We start from the raw sequence: 22,226 nt of genomic DNA, 5'->3' as shown, positions 1-22,226 counted from the left end.
CGAACTGAGATCTGCAGGCTCCCACAGCGACTGCGTGGAAGAGGCTCGCGGTGCACCCCTCCTCGCTCCCTCGTGCCTCCGGCCTGCCTCGCGGCTTCGGCCGCCGCGGCAGCTCCCGTCCCAAGTCTCCACCGGAGCCGATTGCGCTCGAGGCGGTCGCAACTTGTTGAGGGAAGCCTCCGCGTCGTCTGCTGCTGACAACTTGCCAAGAGTCGGTCAACAGCTTCCAGCAGACTTTTTTTGAGGGGCGCGCGGCCTGAATGGTGGCTGCTTCACTACTGCACACCCATAGCGTCCCGACAGTGGCCGTAACAACAAAAGTCCAAATCGCCACTTTGTGACATCGGGCGGAGGCTGACAGCGGCTTCCAAGTCTAAAATACAACCGCCGGTCGTGCTTGAAAAGCGCCGCTGCACTACAAGACGTCGAGCGCATAGAGACGCTTTCTTCCATTCAGTTTTTATTTTTTTTTTCCTGCCTCTCCAGGTCCTGGTGACTACGGAGCTTCGTTCGAGTGAAAAGACTGAAAGCGTCGAATTTCTTCTTGCCACCTAACGAGGTAGGGACCCTTCCTGTCAAAGGAAGAACTTTTTCAAGTCTCCATCGAAGGGCACACAAAAAAGGAAAAGAAACGCTAGTCGATCGGACAGATTACGGAGTGCGTGCCTTTTGAAGGCGTCAGACTTTCCTTCGGCTTCAGCGGACTTCCGAGAACCTGCACCCGCAGCCCGGACGTCGTGTGACAAGCGCGGTCATTAGAGGCGATACGCGACGTCCGCACACCTCAATCGTCGCCGACCCGAAAAGTCCGGAGCGGGGCCGGCCCATTTGCGGCGGCGATCGTCTCCATCGACCACAACTTTCTAGCGTGTGGAAACCGTGCGAGCGTAGCTGGGCCCTTCGCGCCACGAAAGACTGGTGATCTGTCGGCAATCACAGAGCAGACTGGACCGAGAAATCTCGCCCGACGTCGGCGGTGTCTCTCGGACAAGCAGCTGAGATCGACCACATGGCGGCCTGGCGGTCATTGCACCGTGCCCTGCTTCTGCTCTTCGTCCTCTGGACTACAGTGGGTAAGTGAGCAAAGGGTTGGGCTGGGACCTTCGCAGCAGGCTCCGCGCATCTCCTGCGTTCGGCTAAGCGAGAGATGCTTTTTACCTTGTGAATGGTCCAGACTGTACGAAAACACAGCGACGGGTAAAGCGGAGCGAGGAGACGGACTTACGCTTTTTTCGTCCCTAAGAACCACTTACTTACACTAAAATAGCACTTTTGTTTTGTTTCTGAGATTTTCATTTTGCTCGCCAAGCATCTCAAAGAGACGTTATGCACAGTTGACAGGACAGAAGGGAGAGAAAGCACTAAGGCCGTTCTCCGTTCTGTCCTCTTCGTCTCTGTCCTTTTCTGTCCACTCTGCGCAATATCGGTTTAACAAGGGGCCCAACAGCACTACTCACATCAAGCCTTGCGCAAAGCCACATATAACCTTGCTACGCTTCTTTCAACCCTGGGCTCCACATTCATTTTGACGGAAACAAAATCTAGGTAAAATTCTACAAATTTAGCTGCCGCCTCCACACTTTTGACTGTTTATTTCGCAATAATAGTGAGCTGTATGTACAGCTACTCCAAAGGTAAAACGAAGCCTGCGGATGTAGAATTTTGTTTTAGCTGCGTGTTCTACCTGCGGATCCGTCACTTAGGTTCGTGTACGACATCCGTATGGCCAGTGTCACATTTTTGACGTTCACCTCATCAGCCACCTTGATTAACCAGCGCAGCTTTTTTTCCCTTTTTTTTTTTTTTCACTCACGCATGCCTCGCTTTACTTTTGCTGCAGCTGTGCACTCAAGTTTTAGCTCTCGTCCACTTACCAAGTATATGGGACTACAAGTGAGACCAAGAGTAAAACTCGCTCACAAGCTTCTGCCGGCTCTCCTGTACAAGCGTTAGGCCTGTGGTATGCCAACTGCATTTCAACTCAACGGCGGGCTGAGCCTTTTCACTGCCACTGAACTGAACAGTAGTTGGCGTCCTCCCATTCTCCTCCCATCGAAACGCGGTTGTTTTATATTTCAGGTAGAATCTGGCTTGCCACAATGCGTTAAAAACCGGCAATAAAAAATGATATCTGACGCCGCCTCGTGTCTATCGTTCAGTAGCGTTTGAACAAGAGGACTCCGTCGGAGGAACTGCTGCTGGGTGCTTGGCAGGAAAAGGGGAAGGGTGTCCAGGCGGTGCGGGGCTCTGCCGTTTCTTGTGCGCCACCGGATTTGATTCGCGCTTGTAAAGCACGCTGCCGTGCCTGTGCATATATATATATATATATATATATATATATATATATATATATATATATATATATATATATATATATATATATATATATATATATATATATATATATTTCATATGTTTTCTCCCACATCGTCACCCATTATGATCTTCCTTCTTTTCCCCTTCCCCAGTGCAGAGTAGCAGGCCAGATTTTAATCATTCCGGCCAACCTCTCTGCTTTTCCTCTCAATAAATCCATCTATCTATTTAAAACACACACGTACGCGCGCGCGCGCGCGCACACGCACGCACGCACGCACGCACGCACACACACACACACACACACACACACACACACACACACACACACACACACACACACACACACACACACACACACACACACACACACACACACACACACACACACACACACACACACACACACACACTAATTCTGAAACCTTCTATCACACGGTGCTGTCGGTGGGATCAGATGAAGTGCAGCATAGCAAGCCTGGACATGGCATGGCGCCTACGCTTGCTCCGCGACGCTTCTTTTTTAACCTGTTCACCTGTATTAACTGAGATGATCTTACCAACGAACCATCATGTTGAGAACAGCCCTGAAAACGCGGTCCTGCGTTTCAGAGGATCGCACACTTTTTGCTACTGCGAAGGTTTTATTTTTCTTCGCATAGATGGGTGCGAAATGACGCATGCTTTGCGAGTGTTCACTCGTGGCGAGCGTAACCACAATTATAGGGAACCCAACCTCAAGTATGGCTACGCGACTGCAGCGCGCGCTCCCGCGCAAGCGGCAAAATTTTGAAGCATTGGTTGGGCGCGGCGCTGATGCGGCGCTTGACCGAACGTGTTCTGGCGGCTTCGTGTGCTGCTCGCGTCGCTCGCGTTACCTCTGCTCGCGCCGACCCGCCGCCGTGGCTTCTCAGGCATGCAAACAGGTGTCACAGCGGAGTTTAAAACATGGCTGGAGTGGTTCCGCGACGCTCGAAATGCGGGGAAGTGTATTGTTGTGTTGCTGGCTGTCGCAACAGCTCGCCTGTAGACTTTCGTGTCTTTGCGGCTTCTGCACGCGGAAGCAGCTCGCGTTCTTTGTCGCTCGCGTTGTTGAAAGCTGCTTGCGCGCGCGCGCGCCCTGACCGCAGTCTACTGGCTTTGTACGCGCTTGGATTTCCGTGCTGAAAGAAAGCAGTCTTGCGCGCGCGCGCGGGCTCCTGCTTCTACTTTTCAAACTCGCGCCTGGACGAAGTGGTGTTTGAAGCGAGTGTGCAGCAATGTACACGCTTCGATAGGGTTTTCAGAAAATAGCCGACAGCAGTGGCTATTTTCGCAGCGCAAACCTCAAAAAGGGAGAGCTGTTAGTCAGCCATGTCCATATTGTTGAGCAGATTGTAGAAGACAACGCTGTTATCGTGAAGGCTAAGTGTGTGTCGCAGGTCAGCGATCACATCGTGTACGACGTGGGATTTGAGGCAAGTATTTCATTTTTGTTATACCCATTTCATTAAGACTCAGATGCTCTCTAAAGAGGGCTTCGGATTTTTGCCGCTGGGTTTGCCCCATTGTTGCGCCTGGCTTGTGCAGGACTCATCTTCGTGGGAGTTTATGAAACAGCACACAGCAGCAACATGCTTTCAGCGCCCCTGAATTCCTGCCTTGCAGGTACACTTAGCACGGGAAATCGCAAGCTGGCGCTTTTCAGGGCATGTCCATTCTAGCTGCAAAGAAAAATGTCACATAACAGAGACATGTCTGGTTCATTTCGAACCCACGACATAAGGAGCAAAACAAACAAAAGAGAACAAGGATATGCTGCTCGCAACTCATGCTCAGACGCAAATTGTTTCTTCTTTAGAAAGCAGACACTGAAGCTCCAAGGCAGGATATATAAAATGACCTGTAAGCAAGGATACAGTTGAGTGAACAGGTTCGTTTAGTTTTGTAGTGTTTAACGTACACCTCAGCGCGGCAAGGCTACGAGGGGCGCTGTATTGGAGACCTGTAAAACCTTCACGATAACAGCTTATCTTCTATAATCTGCTCAACAGAATGCACATGGCTGACTAACAGCTCTCCCCTTTTGACATTTGTGCTGTGAAAATAGCTACCGCTGCCGGCTATTTTCTTAAACCACATCGAAGCGTGTACATTACTGCACACTCGCTTCAAACACCACTTCGTCCAAGTGCGAGTTTGAAAAGTTGAAGCAGAAGCGCGCGCAAGGCAGCTTTCTTTCAGCACGGAAATGCAAGCGCGGGAAAAGCGAGTAGACTGCGGTCAGGGCGCGCGCAAAGCGAGTTGCTCCCGCGTACAGAGGCTGCAAAGAAACGAAAGTCTACAGGCGAGCTATTCACTCTGCCCGACCGATTACATGGCGTTGGCCGGAGAGGGCGCTGTTCACTGGCACCCGCAGCGCCACCCTGCGATGCTTGGGTCCCCTATGGCGTACTGTTAGCTGTCTCTATGCTATTTTTCTCTTCGAAGTTTAACCAGTTTAACCGCGATTGGCTGCGTTCGGCTCGGAGAGTATGTCTCAAAGACGAAGTTTCGCAATCAAGCAGCGTACACTCCTGTTACAGATGCCACCAATAAGACTATTTCAGTTATAGTCGTCAGTATTCATGAAGTTTAATTGGACTCTCAAAAGGGTGCTAATAGCCCCAAACCTGTAAGTACTTGAAGCGTTGCTCACCTTGGAGCTCTAGAATATCTGTACATGTGCTTGTAAAACGTTGTCACGCTATTATTGAGTGATTGTTATTATATCTGAGATTAATAGAATAGCAGCGAAATGAGGAGTGCCCTAATTACAAAGTACAGCCTACTTTAATGTCAATTTGTTGTCAAGTGTATTTTTTTTTTGCAATACTGAATGAAAGACAAAAAAGAAGTGCAGTTTTGGAGCTGAAAACGAAGAGCAAGTCGGATCCTTAAAAAAAAAAGAAAAAGAAAAGCATAATTCGGCTTCTTAACTCTTTTTACCAGTCAAAGCAATAAGCTTTCCCTCTTGCTTTCTTACAGGGCAAAACACGTTATATAATAGAGAGATTTAGCAAACCGTGATCCGCTACCGTGGTCCGCCACCACGCGTTCCATTGCGCATGCCCAGATCACTTTGATGCCGATAGATGGCGCCACATGCTTGATGTCGGCACATTGACCTGCCACATTAGAACCAAGTTCTAATTATCTAACACTAATTATCTAATTATCTAAGAAGTGACCCACGCACGGTAGACGGTCACGGCGGCGGATCGCGGATCACGGTATGCTAAATCTCTCTAATGTTTATTTCATCTATAAGAGCATTATTGCATCTACAGGAACAAAAACAAAACACAAAATGTGATTACATTTTTGTGTTCCGTGTTTACAACAATTCTTTTTTTTTTTTTTTGTCAAACGGACTGTTGTCAGCATATAAAGAGTTTTCGCGTCTTTGATAAAAATGCCCACCTTTGAATGTACGCTGCGGAAGCATTTCTCTCAGCGACAGAGCTTTCCCTTGAAGAGAGAAAACGGGTTTTCTAATTGTACGCAAATTTCGATGTAGCCTTCTCTCCATCTACCCTACTACAGATAGACTGAGCCAGAGAGGGGCTCAACAGTGGACTGTATAGGCCACAGAAAGTGGTTCATTCACGGCAGCGTCTGGTTCCAAGGCGCCGTGGAATTTAATGGGTCGGTACAACATGTGGAGAAGAAGGCACACTTTGAAACCAAGGAAAACGTAGGACTACAGCGGTGTTCGTTTTCTTGCGGTCGTTCACAGAAAGAACTGTTAAAGCGATTATTCTTTTTGGGATATTTGGACAGAAAGTATGCACAGAAACATGATTTTGGTGGGAACCTTGTCCACGGCACCCCTATATGTCACATGCGGTGCTCGGCCATCTGGTTTGCGTTTGCGGTTGTCTTCCTCTCCCTGCTTTAAAGGTACTCATCTTTATTTGACCGCTGTCTAACAATAAAAGTGCCCTACCAACTGCACATCCCGTCTTAGTGGTTAGCGCGCTACGTCCTGTGCTGTAAGTGTCACGCGGGAGGTACCCGACGCAGAAAGGTGGCAGCTCTGCAAAAGCCTTCTCATGCTACCTCTGTAATGAAGACTAGGCCCTCGTCACATTCCATGTCGAATCGAAAACGTGAGATGCTATACTATGTGCCCACACATCAAGCGTTCCAGAAAAACCCGCCGCTAATTTTTAAATATAAATTTTTGAGGCAAAAAGTGGCTTTTTTTGGGAAAGTATTACCAGTGCTGGCGGACCTCAGAAAACAAGTGATTCACGCAAACTATAGTCAGACGGCTCGCAGAATTTTAACTTTTGATGTTTTAGCTATTGCAGATAGACACTTAGGGCTCTATTCCTAGAGACGGATGTCAGCACGACGGCAGCGTAAGACCCAAGCAGCGAGCGGCCAGTCATAGAAATCACTAGGCAGCGGGCCTCACGGTATGGGCCTGGTGCGCTGCAGCTTTGGCCGAACATGTGGCGCCGTCTGGGAGGCGCCGCTGTAAAAGGCGGCTGTCTGGATCCGCAACCGGGGGTAGCGCCGACGCTGTGTTCCGATTTCTTTTTGGTTCCCCGTAAGAATAAAAAATAAACAGCGACTAAAACAAGGGCCTGTACTTACTTAGTCATTTCGAATCTCATATCGCACCCATTGCTTTTCGTTTCGGCTGCGCATTTCCCACCTTTTTTTTTTTTTTTGTACAGTACTTGACGCTAGGTTTCTTTCAAGCATGCACGAGCGATCGCTTGTTTGTACGAGCGCGCAACACGCGAAAAATACACACAAAAAAACGGGTCTTTTTTTTTTTTACTTCTGGACCCAACTCGAGCTCTAAAAGTTGTAACTACTAAAAGTTGTTGTAACCAGCGCTGGCAGGTCTTCGGGCACAGCCTGTGTTAGAGCGCGGAGCCTTCCTGCCCAACGGGAGCTTTTTTTTTTCTTTTTTTTTTTCTATCGACTTCCTAATGATAGTTTCCAGCTGTTCTCGGTGCTCGCTTTTGGGAAGCCTAGCCTGACGTAAAAGACGTAGAAGCACGACATGGAGAGCGAAGCACATTGCAGGAGTGCGCGCTTGCTGACTTCACACACGTTCATGGCTCCCCGCAAAGAGAAAACGTCCTTTTAAACTAACAGCTCGATCTGCTGTTGTGTTTATGGGTGTCGTAATAGGTATAAAAGAAACCGTCGGGAGGCAATCGAAAATCAAGTTGTTGTTTTTTTGCGGTTTCCTTGGAAATCATACGAGAGCGATGTGTCGCATCGTTAACAGTGGCACCCGGCCTTGCAGATGCAACTGGCACCCGTCATATTGAGTGGGTTTGCCAACAACTACATACGAAAAAAATTAATTACATATGTGGTGAAAACACGCCGAAAGGGCCGAATAAAACTTACCTCCAAGCTGGCTTCGTAGAAGGCGGTTTTCATTTCGTTAGCGCATTTTCTGAAGATATCCGAGGGCCCTTCTGCACTGTGAAGTTCCCCGCGCACTCCACGCACGTGCTGGCTTCGTACAGTTTCTGACCGCGCACCAAGCAGTTATTCTTAAATCAAGTCTCAACATTCCCGATCACGCGAAATCCCCCGAACAGCACGCGCTGTGGAGCTTGCTCAGCTATGGCTGTTTTTCCGCGCACTGAACCGTCACCACTTATTTCGACGCATCGAGTAGAAAATAAAAACTACGGTAGAACTGCCGAGCGCCGAAAAAGCACGTGCACGCAAGGCCCGACGCCTTAGGGTACATCTCCATATACAGCCTGCTCGTCCCGTTGATTTTTTTTTTTTTAAGAGCCTTTCTATTGACCAACGGAGCCCAGCTCTCGGCTGTCGCTTCTGGGGGGTCTAGCTTGCCGCTTCCACATACACTGCCACCGAGGGGAAAAACCAGTGCTGCGCATTGCACACTGGCTTAGTTTTTGTTTTATTTATGTCTTTACTTTCAAAGTGCCATATTGTTCGCGTTCCGAATTCCTACTACAAAGGAAAAAAAAAAAAAAAAAAAACCGTAGAGCCGCCAGCAGAAGCGCTCGCGCGCCGACGATGCGCTGCGCCCAAAGCGTCGGCGGCCGTCTCCCAGACGGCATGAATGGGTAGCGGCTTTCTTCGCTTTGTTTTTGGTTTATTTTTCAACACGCACACATGGTACATGTGTCTGTTATGTACACGTGTGACACGAGGCAGGAAATGACCGACAAAAGTTTTCTTCTCACAAGGTTTCTGCCGAGAAGAGTAGACTTCGCGTTCACTCCGCCGCCTCTCTTCGACGAGCAGACATACCACATATGGGTGCGCCGGCGGGAGGTGGCGCTACTTGTTCCGGAGCAGTGGCGCCTCCATACCAGCGCACTAGGCCCATAGGGGATGGTCATCGCCGGTCGCCGCGCACGCCGCATATACTATAACCAGTGGCTGCGTCATGCAGCCAATGCTTATGTGCAGTTGCTGATGGGCCAGTTGCCCGGTCGCTTCCCACAGACGCTTAAAAAGCGTATACCTTCGTCACTCCAGTGTCCGAGGACTACATGGATCCGAAATTGAAAATGCAAAAGGAATATTCCTCTCGTTACCATCATAATTTTTCCCTGCCATTAGTATTGGCCATATCACTTTTCAGACTTTCCAAAACGCGATTACCCTCGGCGAGCGGCACAGCGAATTTCGCCCATTTCTCGCGCAATTCGAAGGATGGGGAATAAACAAGTTTATTGTCGACACAGCTGCACGCCCACCTGAAATGCTGGATCCTTGCCATCCAGCAGTTTCGCCGCTGTCATCATCACGCAGACCATTTGGTGCACTGCAGGCTTGCTTAGCCCAGCAGGCCAACTCCACGATGACCTGTAAACATAGAAGTAAACGTGTGTTTTCGTCCGCAGGCTATTTCATTTGCTTTGAATTGCTTTTTTTTTTCTTTTTTCTTTTGCAAATACTGGAAAATACTGTTCACGCCGACGAAAAAACAGGGAATAGCCGCACCATATCGTCGAAAGAAGTCAGTAACTCATTCGTGCAAAATGTTATTCGCCCAAAAGATTCAGCAGCAGCTTAGCTCAGCCAACGCCACCTAGACTACTACAAGGCCTGTGCAAGCTTATGTAAAGTCATCGTAGTGAGATCATACTGAAAGTCGGTTTCACCCTACGCGTTTTCTGTTTTTTTTTTTTTTTCTTTTTTTTTTTCAACGCTGCTCTGGAGCTATACCTCTTAAAATTTTTAGTGCTAGCGATGAAGAGGGTTATATTTGTGTTATACCTGTGTTATCTAATATTGCCAGTCTTTTGAAGTATATGAGAAGTTTGACCCAATCCACCTGGCATTTATTTCAATGGCAGAAATGAAGTTGCGAGGAAATTTTCACCTTCATTCAGTTACTTGAATAAACATTAAGACAGGCACAAAATTCATCTGAACACATTTATTGTTAGATGCATAGATAAAGCTAAGAATGGTAGGCAGAGATATTACTCAGAACGGTGACCTTGACGACACTCGGTGTAGCTTGTCGTGAATACGAGGTCGCTTTCACGGAAGTGCTGGTCACAAAGCTGTAACGTAAATATAAAACAAGCTGCTTAAGCCGGGAGCAGCGATTGTCATGAGTATATTAACGCAGCGAGCAGGTAACTCGACTTTAAACTAGACATTTACTACGGCAACTACGATCACGTGGCCACTAGCGAAATAAAAATTTTCCATAAGGAAATAATTTAGGTTGCAAAACAATTTTGTTCCGCACTCAAAACAGGGCGAATGCTACTCGATTATTAGTAGCTGTGAGTCCAAATTGTGTGCTCGATATGGGCACGCCTACGCTTTAACACACTGCGCTAAATCAAATTGTGGTGAATAGCAGATACGAGTGTTAGGAAGCAAACAAGAACTCTTTTTTTACCACAGTACTCTTCATCAGTAATACGTTTTTCCACGGCACAGCCTTTGTCCACGCTGCATTTTGAGCCGAGTCCGACGGAAACTTGTGCACTTGCGCTTTGGACCCATTTGCATAGTTAGAGCGACAGTTTAGCGCACAACAACACCCAGACATTGTAGATACCTTGCTAGCAAGCGCCTATGCAGCACAGATTAGGAACACAGCAAACAGATGCTGAAAACACGCACACTCAGGCCGAGTCGTTCCAGATCGTCTTGCTTGCATACGCTTGCGCTCGGCGCTGCCGATCTATCCCCAGATTTCACTGTCGTGACGTAGGACTAGTGGAAAGGGGGACTTGCGCTGGCCTTCTCTTAGTCTAAGGGATGTTGACTGAGCTAGGCCAGGATATACCTACCGAAAGCTCGGCTCGGCGTCCCTGTTGCATCACGTCTTGACGCCGCCGCTTGGCGAGACGTTCTCTCCGCTCTTCCGGCGTCTCGGACGCATGCATGCTTAGCCGTTCATGTTTTATTTGTATGCTAACGGGCATCCTCACGCTAAGCAGTGATTTCCGGGTCATCCGACGCAACTTCTCGCAGTCTCCGATGATGCCGCGCACTGTACACGGGCTCACCGTCCACTTCTTCAGCCATGGCGCATCTGACTAGCAAGCGCACTCGCTCAGGCACTCCGGCATAAGTGGTCAGCTACGCAGTATACACCTTTGCAACGAGGACCTCCTGGGCGTCACCATGTTGCTCGCTGCGCTGTTGTGTGCGCCTGACGTCAGCACGGTGGAGGCGGCAGCGGAACCGGTTTACAACAGTCCAGAGAGGAGGCGTTTCGACAACCTCCTCGCCCGATGCAAAAGTCTATAGTGCCTAGAAGGTTTCTAAACCTTCTAGGCACTATATACGCAGTTATTCACGTCATCATACGGAGTCAGACGCGATGAAGGAGGCTCGGCGCAGCGGAGGGGACCGGCGACCGGTTTTAGCATGTGCAGTGAGGCTTCATAGCGAGGCACGTGACATCACGAGTGGGCGCAGCGGTGAGGCATCGAGGCACACTACAGCTGTGGAGACCGGCGCGACGCAGCGGTGGAACACCTGTGGAATGGCGCAACCGGTTGTCATAGTTACGGCGCGTGCACAGTTGTGGCCTATAGGAGGTATTCCCATGACGTCACAGCTGACGTCAGTATGCAGCCGACGCCATCTTTGCGTCCTGTTTTGACTAGTACGGGGCTGCGGTTAGGTTAGCTATTCGTGCGCGTCCGTTTGGTCTGTCACTCTGCCTCATGCCAGCACCGTTGTTATGAAAACTCAATCGGTATCATGAGTGACAGTCCGATTTATCAGCAAAGTGGGCGCGGTGCGGACAGAGACCTGTACGAAACAAAACTTTGGTACCAACCCGAGTGCAGTCGATATGCGCAACTGCACGGTAAGTGTCGGCCAGTGCCCGCATAAATATGTGCGACATTCATGAATTCCTTGTTCTACAGACGAGCTTCATCGCAAGAATCCAATCGCAAGCCTACTGATCATTCGAAGAACGCAACTACGTTACAATCGGCTGGGTTAAGAGCCGCGGTTGAAGGAGACGAACTCGCTCTTTGTGCAATTACGTGCGTGCCGTCCAACGTTTATACCAACTAAACCGATGATTTTTTGTAGCTGATATTCTGCATAGAAATGGCGTTTAGTAGTCACTATCTTTTATACAAAATTTGTTTGGTGTACTTGCCTCAATCGATCAGAAGGAGTCGGATCTTTGCATCGTCTGTGGCGGTAAGGAAGCAAAAGAAACCGCTGCCACACGCCACAGCGATGACACCGGTAGCGCCACCTCGTTGCCTTGCGGGCTCGAAATAACCTTTTGCAACAAAACTCTTGAAATATAGCGCAGTTTTGGCCAAGCTAAACGTGATTTGTTATTAGAGATAAATTTGTTTATGAAGTTCTTTAAACCTTCTGCAAAACAACTCTGCCCGCCTACGTTCCTTCGCCGAATCTGCATGCGGTCTGCTTTGATTAGCAGCCGACACAGACGATGCAAACATCCGACTTCTTCTGATCGAATGAGGCAAGTACGGCAACACAGAGTTTAGCGAGTCCTCTTTGAAGGATTTTATTTCAACAAAACACGACGAGGAGGTGTTGGCGGCGCGCTGAATGCATGCGCATGACTGCAAGCGATACATTGCCGCGCTGCTCTTTTACCGGGAATGTGTCTTCCGAGTGCGTGAAGAACAGTCATGCACAGATAGTGACAATAGCTGGCTGCTAGAGCACATTCAGAAGATTCCAGTCCAGCCCATTTTGACATACATTTCTCATATTCCATGATAATTGTGCGGTTGTGCCGTGCCAGCCATACGTGGCGTCGCATCTCGGGGAAGTGTCTCGTTCGGGTGGAGTTGTTCGTGTGTACTTCCGGAAACTTAAAATGCCGAGGTCTTTCGCGCAGCTCTTCAGCTTCCGTTGTTTACACTGTGCACGCGTCTATTACAGTCTACGATAGCTCAATAAACAACATATAGCTGCGGGTGTCACTGCTTGTAGAACCGCACGACAGCACATGATACATACGTTCACCCTGTTCGTTCCGTGGACACAAAAATGGCCGACTGTGCCTCAATTACCCACAATGCACCGCGTCAGTGAATACCCCCTATAAGAGGTCCGGGGGAACTCGCTTCTACTAGCCTAGTGTAGATCTCGCTACAAAAAAGAACACGGAACTTGCGTTCTGGAATAAACCCCGAAAAAAAGTTCGCCGAAATAAAAATTAAATATCGAAAAGTTCAACCCGTCAACGTGACAGAGGCTTTGTCCCGCTTTCTACCTTGAACTACATTCCACATGGCACACACTGTAAGGTACGTATACAATGCGGCGTCCAGCTATAGGTCCGAGGTTGGATACACAATGTGCATGTTATTTTGTGACAGCATAAAAAGTTTGTCGGGCCATTTGGCGATATCGTTGTCTCCTCACCTGAGGACAGTATATCTATGGGGGCAGTTACAACATATACAGTTTACGTGACCATGACTCAGCTTGAGGATTGTACAATTAACATGCGATGACTTCATAATATGGGACGTTATCATAGACAAAGCGTTATAGCCTTGTGCCATCGCAAACCATGCAGGTTAGGTGGCTAGAAGTCTTATTTTTAACGCAATGGCGTTGGCCAAAAATCCAGCATCGGCGATGGCTTTGGCGTTGTGAGCAAAACATCACGAGCGCATGTCACTGGCAGGTGGTAGCTAGCAGCTGAAATGGCCGCGCACTGACTGCTGTATATAGGATTGCCTGACGCTACGTTCGGCAGAAGCTGCCAACTCGGGCCACTCTATTCATATGGCAAAGTGATATCAGAATCAGCCGGCCTGCCAGGACCCTTGCATTTCTGTTATCCGTAGGTCACGCAGGCACGTTCATACTGCTTGATTAAATAGGGCATTTATATGTGGGGGGTTATTCCACGCTATCGCGTCATACCGTTAACCCGTACAAAAATTTCCTATGGTCAGTTATAGAAAATCCTTTGTATGGTCGGCTATAGATATTTGGCACAAATATTTATAGCCGCTTCTATGGCTGTCTTTAGGTTTTTCTATAGTCTGTTCTATAGAAGTCTGTAACCTGTTCTATGAACTTATGACTCCCTATTTACTGCAGTCTTTAGCATTTTCTATGGTCAGGAATAAACTTTTATGGCCAGCTATTGAAAATTCCTTGCATCGTCAGCTATAGATATTTGGCCCAAAAAGCTATAGCCGTTCCTATGGTAGTCTTTAGGTTTTTCTATAGTCTGTTCTCTAGAAGTCTGTAACCTGTTCTATGAACTAATGGCTCCCTATGTGCTGCAGTCTTTAGCATTTTCTATGGTCGCCTACAAACGTTTATTGCCAGCTATTGAAAATCCCTTGCATCGTCGGCTATAGATATTTGGCCCAAAAAGCTATAGCCGTTACTCTGGTGGTCTTTAGATTTTTCTATAGTCTGTTCTCTAGAAGTCTGTAACCTGTTCTATGAACTTATGGCTCCCTATGTACTGCAGTCTTTAGCATTTTCTATGGTCGCGTACAAACGTTTATTGCCAGCTATTGAAAATCCCTTGCATCGTCGGCTATAGATATTTGGCCCAAAAAGCTATAGCCGTTCCTATGGTGGTCTTTAGGTTTTTCTATAGTCTGTTCTCTAGAAGTCTGTAACCTGTTCTATGAACTTATGGCTCCCTATGTACTGCAGTCTTTAGCATTTTCTATGGTCGCGTACAAACGTTTATTGCCAGCTATTGAAAATCCCTTGCATCGTCGGCTATAGATATTTGGCCCAAAAAGTTATAGCCGTTCTTATGGTAGTCTTTAGGTTTTTCTATAGTCTGTTCTCTAGAAGTCTTTAACCTGTTCTATGAACTTACGGCTCCCTATGTACTGCAGTCTTTAGCATTTTCTATGGTCGCGTACAAACGTTTATTGCCAGCTATTGAAAATCCCTTGCATCGTCGGCTACAGATATTTGGCCCAAAAAGCTATAGCCGTTCCTATGGTGGTCTTTAGGTTTTTCTATAGTCTGTTCTCTAGAAGTCTGTAACCTCTTCTATGAACTTATGGCTCCCTATGTACTGCAGTCTTTAGCATTTTCTATGGTCGCGTACAAACGTTTATTGCCAGCTATTGAAAATCCCTTGCATCGTCGGCTATAGATATTTGGCCCAAAAAGCTATAGCCGTTCCTATGGTAGTCTTTAGGTTTTTCTATAGTCTGTTCTCTAGAAGTCTGTAACCTGTTCTATGAACTTATGGCTCCCTATGTACTGCTGTCTTTAGAATTTTCTATGGTCGCGTACAAACGTTTATTGCCAGCTATTGAAAATCCCTTGCATCGTCGGCTACAGATATTTGGCCCAAAAAGCTATAGCCGTTCCTATGGTGGTCTTTAGGTTTTTCTATAGTCTGTTCTCTAGAAGTTTGTAACCTGTTCTATGAACTTATGGCTCCCTATGTACTGCAGTCTTTAGAAATTTCTATGGTCGCGTACAAACGTTTCTTGCCAGCTATTGAAAATCCCTTGCATCGTCGGCTATAGATATTTGGCCCAAAAAGCTATAGCCGTTCCTATGGTGGTCTTTAGGATTTTTTCTATAGTCTGTTCTCTAGAAGTCTGTAACCTGTTCTACGAACTTATGGCTCCCTATGTACTGCAGTCTTTAGCATTTTCTATGGTCGCGTACAAACGTTTACGGCCAGCTATTGAAAATCCCTTGCATCGTCAGCTATAGATATTTGGCCCAAAAAGCTATAGCCGTTCCTATGGTAGTCTTTAGGTTTTTCTATAGTCTGTTCTCTAGAAGTCTGTAACCTGTTCTATGAACTTATGGCTCCCTATGTACTGCAGTCTTTAGCATTTTCTATGGTCGCGTACAAACGTTTATGGCCAGGTATTGAAAATCCCTTGCATCGTCGGCTATAGATATTTGGCCCAAAAAGCTATAGCCGTTCCTATGGTAGTCTTTAGGTTTTTCTATAGTCTGTTCTCTAGAAGTCTGTAACCTGTTCTATGAACTTATGGCTCCCTATGTACTGCAGTCTTTAGCATTTTCTATGGTCGCGTACAAACGTTTATGGCCAGCTATTGAAAATCCGTTGCATCGTTGGCTATAGATATTTGGCCCAAAAAGCTATAGCCGTTCCTATGGTAGTCTTTAGGTTTTTCTATAGTCTGTTCTCTAGAAGTATGTAACCTGTTCTATGAACTTATGGCTCCCTATGTACTGCAGTCTTTAGCATTTTCTATGGTCGCGTACAAACGTTTATGGCCAGCTATTGAAAATCCCTTGCATCGTCGGCTATAGATATTTGGCCCAAAAAGCTATAGCCGTTCCTATGGTAGTCTTTAGGTTTTTCTATAGTCTGTTCTCTAGAAGTATGTAACCTGTTCTATGAACTTATGGCTCCCTATGTTCTGCAGTCTTTAGCATTTTCTATGGTCGCGTACAAACGTTTATGGCCAGCTATTGAAAATCCTTTGCATCGTCGGCTATAGATATTTGGCCCAAAAAGCTATAGCCGTTCCTATGGTAGTCTTTAGGTTTTTCTATAGTCTGTTCTCTAGAAGTCTGTAACCTGTTCTATGAACTTATGGCTCCCTATGTACTGCAGTCTTTAGCATTTTCTTTGGTCGCGTATAAACCTTTATGGCCAGCTATAGAAAATCCCTTGCATCGTCGGCTATAGATATTTGGCCCAAAAGGCTAAGCCTGCTATAAAATTCTATAACCTATAGACTGATTCTGGTGTCTTAATGTAAGTATTGGTCTTTAGCACTTTCTATGGTCCGCTATAGAATATTCGCACGCAAGCGCGCGTGTGTGTGTATGTGCGTGTGTGCGTTCGTGCATGCGCAAGTGTGTATGTGCACGTGTGTCATGCTCTATATCGTCGGACGTTTATTTTCAATTCGATGCCTAAATAACTGAAAATTAATTGGCCAGCAGTCCCCACGACTAAAACCATCATGGATCGGAGGTACTCACCGCAGGCGTATACTTCCATGCGGCGACAGTGGTCCCACCAGTTATACCAAGATTGCGACGCAATCCATTTGTCGTACAGCGTTGTAGTTGATGACATACGGTTTCTCGTTGCATACAGCCCACTACTCTTAATTAAGCTAGAGTACAAGTCGCACGAAGGATTCGAACCGACGATATATGTTCTTTCATATAAGGGTTTACGCCTACTGGTCTATAGCTTTTTGTATATACAATATTCTACAACCAGCTAAAACAGGTTATATGACTTGCAGTCTGTAACTTTAGAGGCATTCACATTTCTACAGATGGCTAAAGATAACTGTATGGCTACTAGTCTATAGCTTCGAGAGCATGCACTTTTCTATAGCCAGTTAAAGCAGCTTATGGGGCTTGCAGTCTTAAGCTGTAGAGGCATTAACATTACTATAGACAGCTAAATATAACTGTATGACTACTAGTCTATAGCTTCAGTTGCATAAACGTTTCTATAGCTTGCTAAAACTGATTCTATGGCTTGCAGTCTGTAGCTTTAGAGGCATTTAAAGTTCTATAGACAGCTAAAGATACCTGTGTTACTAATATTCTATAGCTTGGGGAGCATAGACTTTTCTATAGCTTGCTAAAACTGATTCTATGGCTTGCAGTCTGTAGTTTTAGAGGCATTCAAATTTCTTTAGACAGCTAAAGATAACTGTATGACTAATAATCTAAAGCTCCAGGAGCATAGACTTTTCTATAGCTTGCTAAAACTGATTCCATGTCTTGCTGTCTGTAGCATTAGAGCCATTCAAATTTCTATACACAGCTAAAGACAACTATATGACTAATAGTATATAGCTTCATGGACATATGATTTTCTATAGTTAGCTAAAAAGATTTTGTATGGTCCAGAAGCTATAGACAAAGTTGTATATAATTTTCTATAGCTGTCTATAAATATTTCAATGGCACTTTATAGCCGACTATAAAAGTCCATAGATAGACATAGCTGACCATAAACTTTTCCATTGAAGTACATAGACCATTTTTAAAGTCATGTGCTGCTGGAGACCATTTTGTTGCGGCGTTCTTGACAACGGCCAGGACTGCGCTGCAGTTGTTATGGCGGACGTGGAATGGAACTTCTAGCTAGTGGTAAACGAGAAAGAGAATTAAAGAGATGGCGATAACTTTCTAGATCGAATAGTGCAGTAGTTCTGCGAGCCATCTTGCTCGGCCGCTCTTAGCAGCAGCCGGAAACTGCACCGTGTATTCCGTTTCACAAGCTGCCTGCAGCGCTACGAAAGGTAAGTGCGACTTGTGCTATTGATCAGGGTGGCGCGCACCACATGATTATGTTCTATCAGGGGGGATGGTGGGCGCCACCCTGATCAATGGCACATGTTGCTATGACGCAGTAGTCACACTTCCGGCTGCGCGGAATGTGGCGTCGCGCCCTGTAATTCTTTCTTCATAGCCGCCATAAACTTAACTGAAAAGTGAACTCAGAATTTTATCCGACACTTGCTATAGTTTCCACGCATTATATACCTGCGGTACTTCCCGCTGGCAAACTACGTTTTGATGAAGCTGGCTTCTCGATATGCACATATTATAAACCGATTTTTGCAGAATCCACACGCAGTGCTAAAAATCGTGAGGTATCACATTTTTATGCCAAACAAAAGCTTATACCTCTAGTGTTTGTCCACAGATATGCCTGCATTAATAAGCAGGAAATAAAGCAAACCTGGGGTAAATCATGCACAAGAGCAAGGACATTTTGAAGATGTAGATTGGAATGGCAGAGTGCAAAGTATCGCGCATTATCGTCACGTATTATTTCAATGTTCCATAACTACCTGAGCTATGAGGTTTACCTTACACATTAAAGACGTACAGAGTAACAGCGGTTGATGCTCACAAAACTTAATGACAATGCATTGCAATCAAGGGAAATAGTCGAGCGTGTTATTTTTATGATTTCGTTTGGTTTTTCTCGGGTAATCATCAAAAAAAGAAAACAAAATGCCGGGAGGATGAAGGACTGCGTTATGAGGTACTTTAGAAAGTGGCCAGCAGCCAATGACGGAAAGGAAGGCAGAGGTGAATGCTTTCTTTTCTTTTTGTGTGTGTTTATGAATTTGAAATAATTAATCATGGAAATAACTGTCATGAAAGTAGAAGAGAAGAAGACCACATGTCGCCGATTTGATCCGAACCCACGACCTCCGAATATCACATCCGGTACTCTACTGCGGAGCTGCGGTGGCGGCTGTTTCATCTCGTACTTACTTGGGTATTGATGTTGCGGGTGACCTGTCCTTGAGAGTGTTGGACAGCGCCAACTTTCACCATAGCGGCGGAAATGGAATGTCCTGTGGGACCGAAAAACGACGTAGAACGTGAGAACCCTCTTACGTTACTTACAAAATAAGGCCGCCAGACTGGCAGCTATGTGTTTGTTTTTTTATGACACTTTCTAGACAGTTATTTCACACACACACACACACACACACACACACACACACACACACACACACACACACACACACACACACACACACACACACACACACACACACACACACACACACACACACACACACACACACACACACACACACACACACACACACACACACACACACACACACACACACACACACACACACACACACACACACACACACACACACACACACACACACACACACACACACACACACACACACACACACACACACACACGCACACACGCACACGCACACAGACACACACACACACACGCACGCACGCACGCACACACACACACGCGCGCGCGCGCACACACACGCACACACACGCACACACACACACGCAAACACACACACACTCACGCACGCACGCACGCACTACATTCCCCCATGCTTTCCTTTGCGTCTGTGGCTGTTGGCCGCTTTCAACTTTCCTCGGGTAAGTACGATAGCCAGCTGCGTTTTCACATGGCGAGAGAATAAAAAAAAAAGAAAAAACGCTGTGACAGCTTTGGACAGGATCGCTATTATACTCAGACACGTGGAAGGTAATTAACAAGAGTTACCGTACCCTTTTGATCCGACAGACGCCTATTCAAATTCGCCGCTAAGATAAATACATGTCTGGCTCTCACCATCTCCGGCGCACCGCTCTTTGCTTCGCTACACCGTACTGCATGAGGCAGGCTGTCCTTTAGGCACCTCTCGATGCCGTCGCAAGCCCAAACCCGAGAAGAAACAAACAATAAACGAACAGCTTAGACTTATTGCAATATTCAGCTGCGTAGTCCAGTACGCAATGTGACAAAAAAAAAAAAAAAAAAAAACTTGCCTGCTGTCGGCAGCGCTGGCCCTCAGAAAAGCACTTGTCTGAGTCAGCGTTTGTAGGCGGAAACAGAAATTGAAATCGTAGAAAGTTCCGAGTGCTTGCACTGTAGAGAGTGAGCCCGCAGTGCATAAGATCCCGAGCGTTTCATGCGCGAGAGAGTCCCGCCGTCCGCTTTTCGAGGCTGGTCTCCAAAAGCAGTTCTCTCGAGCTGGGAGCCAGAAATGCGTATTTGTTCATTTATTGTCATTTTGTTTTTCTAGCATTTCTTTTTTTTTCGCGATATCTAGAAAACAGTGGTGCCGCAAGGCTTCTGAGTGAAGTGTTACTGACAACTTCGCGGATGATATTTGCAGGCGCTGCGTGAACAGTCCCAAACTTTCTGTTATCAACTGCGCCGCAAATGCTAGTTAAAGTGCTCTGTTCGCTTGGCAGAGTTTTACTTAGTGTAAATTACTGCATATCTCATCTTAGCATATCCTTCAAACTGCAACCGTTATTATACATTCCCTGACTAATATCCGCGCCTGTCATCAGTTCAGCTAAGTATAATACACCTCTGGAAGGCAACATTATTGAAGGTAGGCCTTCCTTTCACTTATCCGACGCTCCCAATACCGCCAGCTGCTCACTTGTTTTAAGATGGGTACAAGCTTCCCCTTGTCCAGTGTGTAGTTTCTGTACAGTAAATATTTTGGAAAAATAGCTTGTTGAACCCATCTGATGCTTGCCAAGGACGCGTTAACTCATGGCGCTCTTAGAACAACCTAGACTTGTGTCATTAAAATCAAATCATTATCATTTTTCCCTGAACATATTTCGAGTTCTGCCATAGCTGCGAAATAAGCCAACGAAGGCGGCAATTGGAGGCGCCTCAAATTTTACTCTAATTATATTTAAAGCGCCGAAACAGGCATTTCATCAGTTTCCGGAAAATTTAGAAACGATGACGAAATCATCGTTGTCTTAAGAAGCCTCAGATAACATAATGCCACCCAAAGAAGATCTTTTAGCTGTTATTAAACACGTGTGCACATATGATCTCGCGCATGCATTGAACGGACAGCTTCGCTAGCCGAACTGTCAGCCCGCTAGCCCGCCTTAGTGTAAGACCGCGTTCCTCTGCTGCACCTTTCACACCGGAACCTCTCTGGACATCTCTCCTTCATACGCGTGTTACAATGGGCCTCATTCCTCTGGACAACTCAATCTAATTTCCTGCCCGTTCGTGCTCGTACCGCAAGCGTCTGACTCACGGAATATTTTGCAATTTTAAAAGTTAATTTCAGTGTCCGCAAGAAGGTAGCCAACAGGTTAGGGCAGTGCGGGAGAAGGAGCGAGGTACGTGATTTTGACGGCGACCAGAGTGCTTCGCATCGATTTCATACACTCACATTACCCCGTGAAGCCAGGCTTTCGTGAAACGCCGGCGGTGTAAAAAAAAAAAAAGAAAAAGAAAAAAAAAAGAATAAAAAAATGAAAACAAAACTCGCAGCGCCGAAAAAAAAATACGAACGGATGCTGGCCACGCCTCATTACAAGCAGCTTCGCAGTCGGAGGGACTGAGAAATCCGGCGCAGCTGCTTACGTTTGCAGCGCGGCCGAGGAACAAGAGGGCAAGCTGGCTAATGAAAATCAACAGCTCTTTCTTTTCTGTCTGGTTTGCGTCAGCGTTGCATGCGTATTATATTGGCTCACTGGAAACAAGCTCGGCTTAGCGTGGCTCCTTGCAATACAGCCAGCGCCCCTGCCGTGTCGGCGCTTGCGGACGTCGCTCAGCTTCGTCTCGTTCTGAGCAAATAAGGGTCTCGCACTGGTGGAGCTTAGGGCTGCTGTACACACACACACACACACACACACACACACACACACCGCCACGCGAGTGCTATGCAGTCCTCGGGTTGCCTAGTCGGGACAGGCGACCGGAAACATTCGACCTTCGTATCGCCGCTCGCGACTGTCCGCCGCTGTCGCGAGAGTCGTCGTTGTTTTCCGCGTTTAAGAAGTAAATGAAAGCGTTTGGTCGTGGGTCTCTCCCTTTTCTCTCGCTGTGCACAACACTCGGGTACAGTGTACGCGTCAAGCGATGCAACCTGCCTGAAGGAAAGCGTGCCCCTTCGGAAGTTGTCCACTTGTAGGAGTTTTGATTTCACGCTTTA

At 46.7% G+C, this 22,226-nt stretch overlaps 1 protein-coding gene across 1 annotated transcript in view; it reads left to right on the top strand.

Annotated features, from left to right (window-relative positions):
• The first annotated feature begins 890 nt into the window (after positions 1-890).
• The window catches only part of Hasp (Hig-anchoring scaffold protein), a 550,586-nt gene continuing 529,250 nt past the window's right edge, over positions 891-22,226 (top strand). The window contains exon 1 of the mRNA XM_084589524.1: positions 891-1,073. Coding sequence (XP_084445650.1) covers positions 1,010-1,073 — 64 coding nt within the window. The 5' untranslated portion in view covers positions 891-1,009. The remainder of the gene's footprint in view (positions 1,074-22,226) is intronic.

This window comes from Amblyomma maculatum, chromosome 1, assembly GCF_055883805.1.
Source record: "Amblyomma maculatum isolate TAMU_Amacu chromosome 1, ASM5588380v1, whole genome shotgun sequence".
Classification (NCBI taxonomy): domain Eukaryota; kingdom Metazoa; phylum Arthropoda; class Arachnida; order Ixodida; family Ixodidae; genus Amblyomma; species Amblyomma maculatum.
This window is presented reverse-complemented; position numbering and strand designations above follow the sequence as displayed.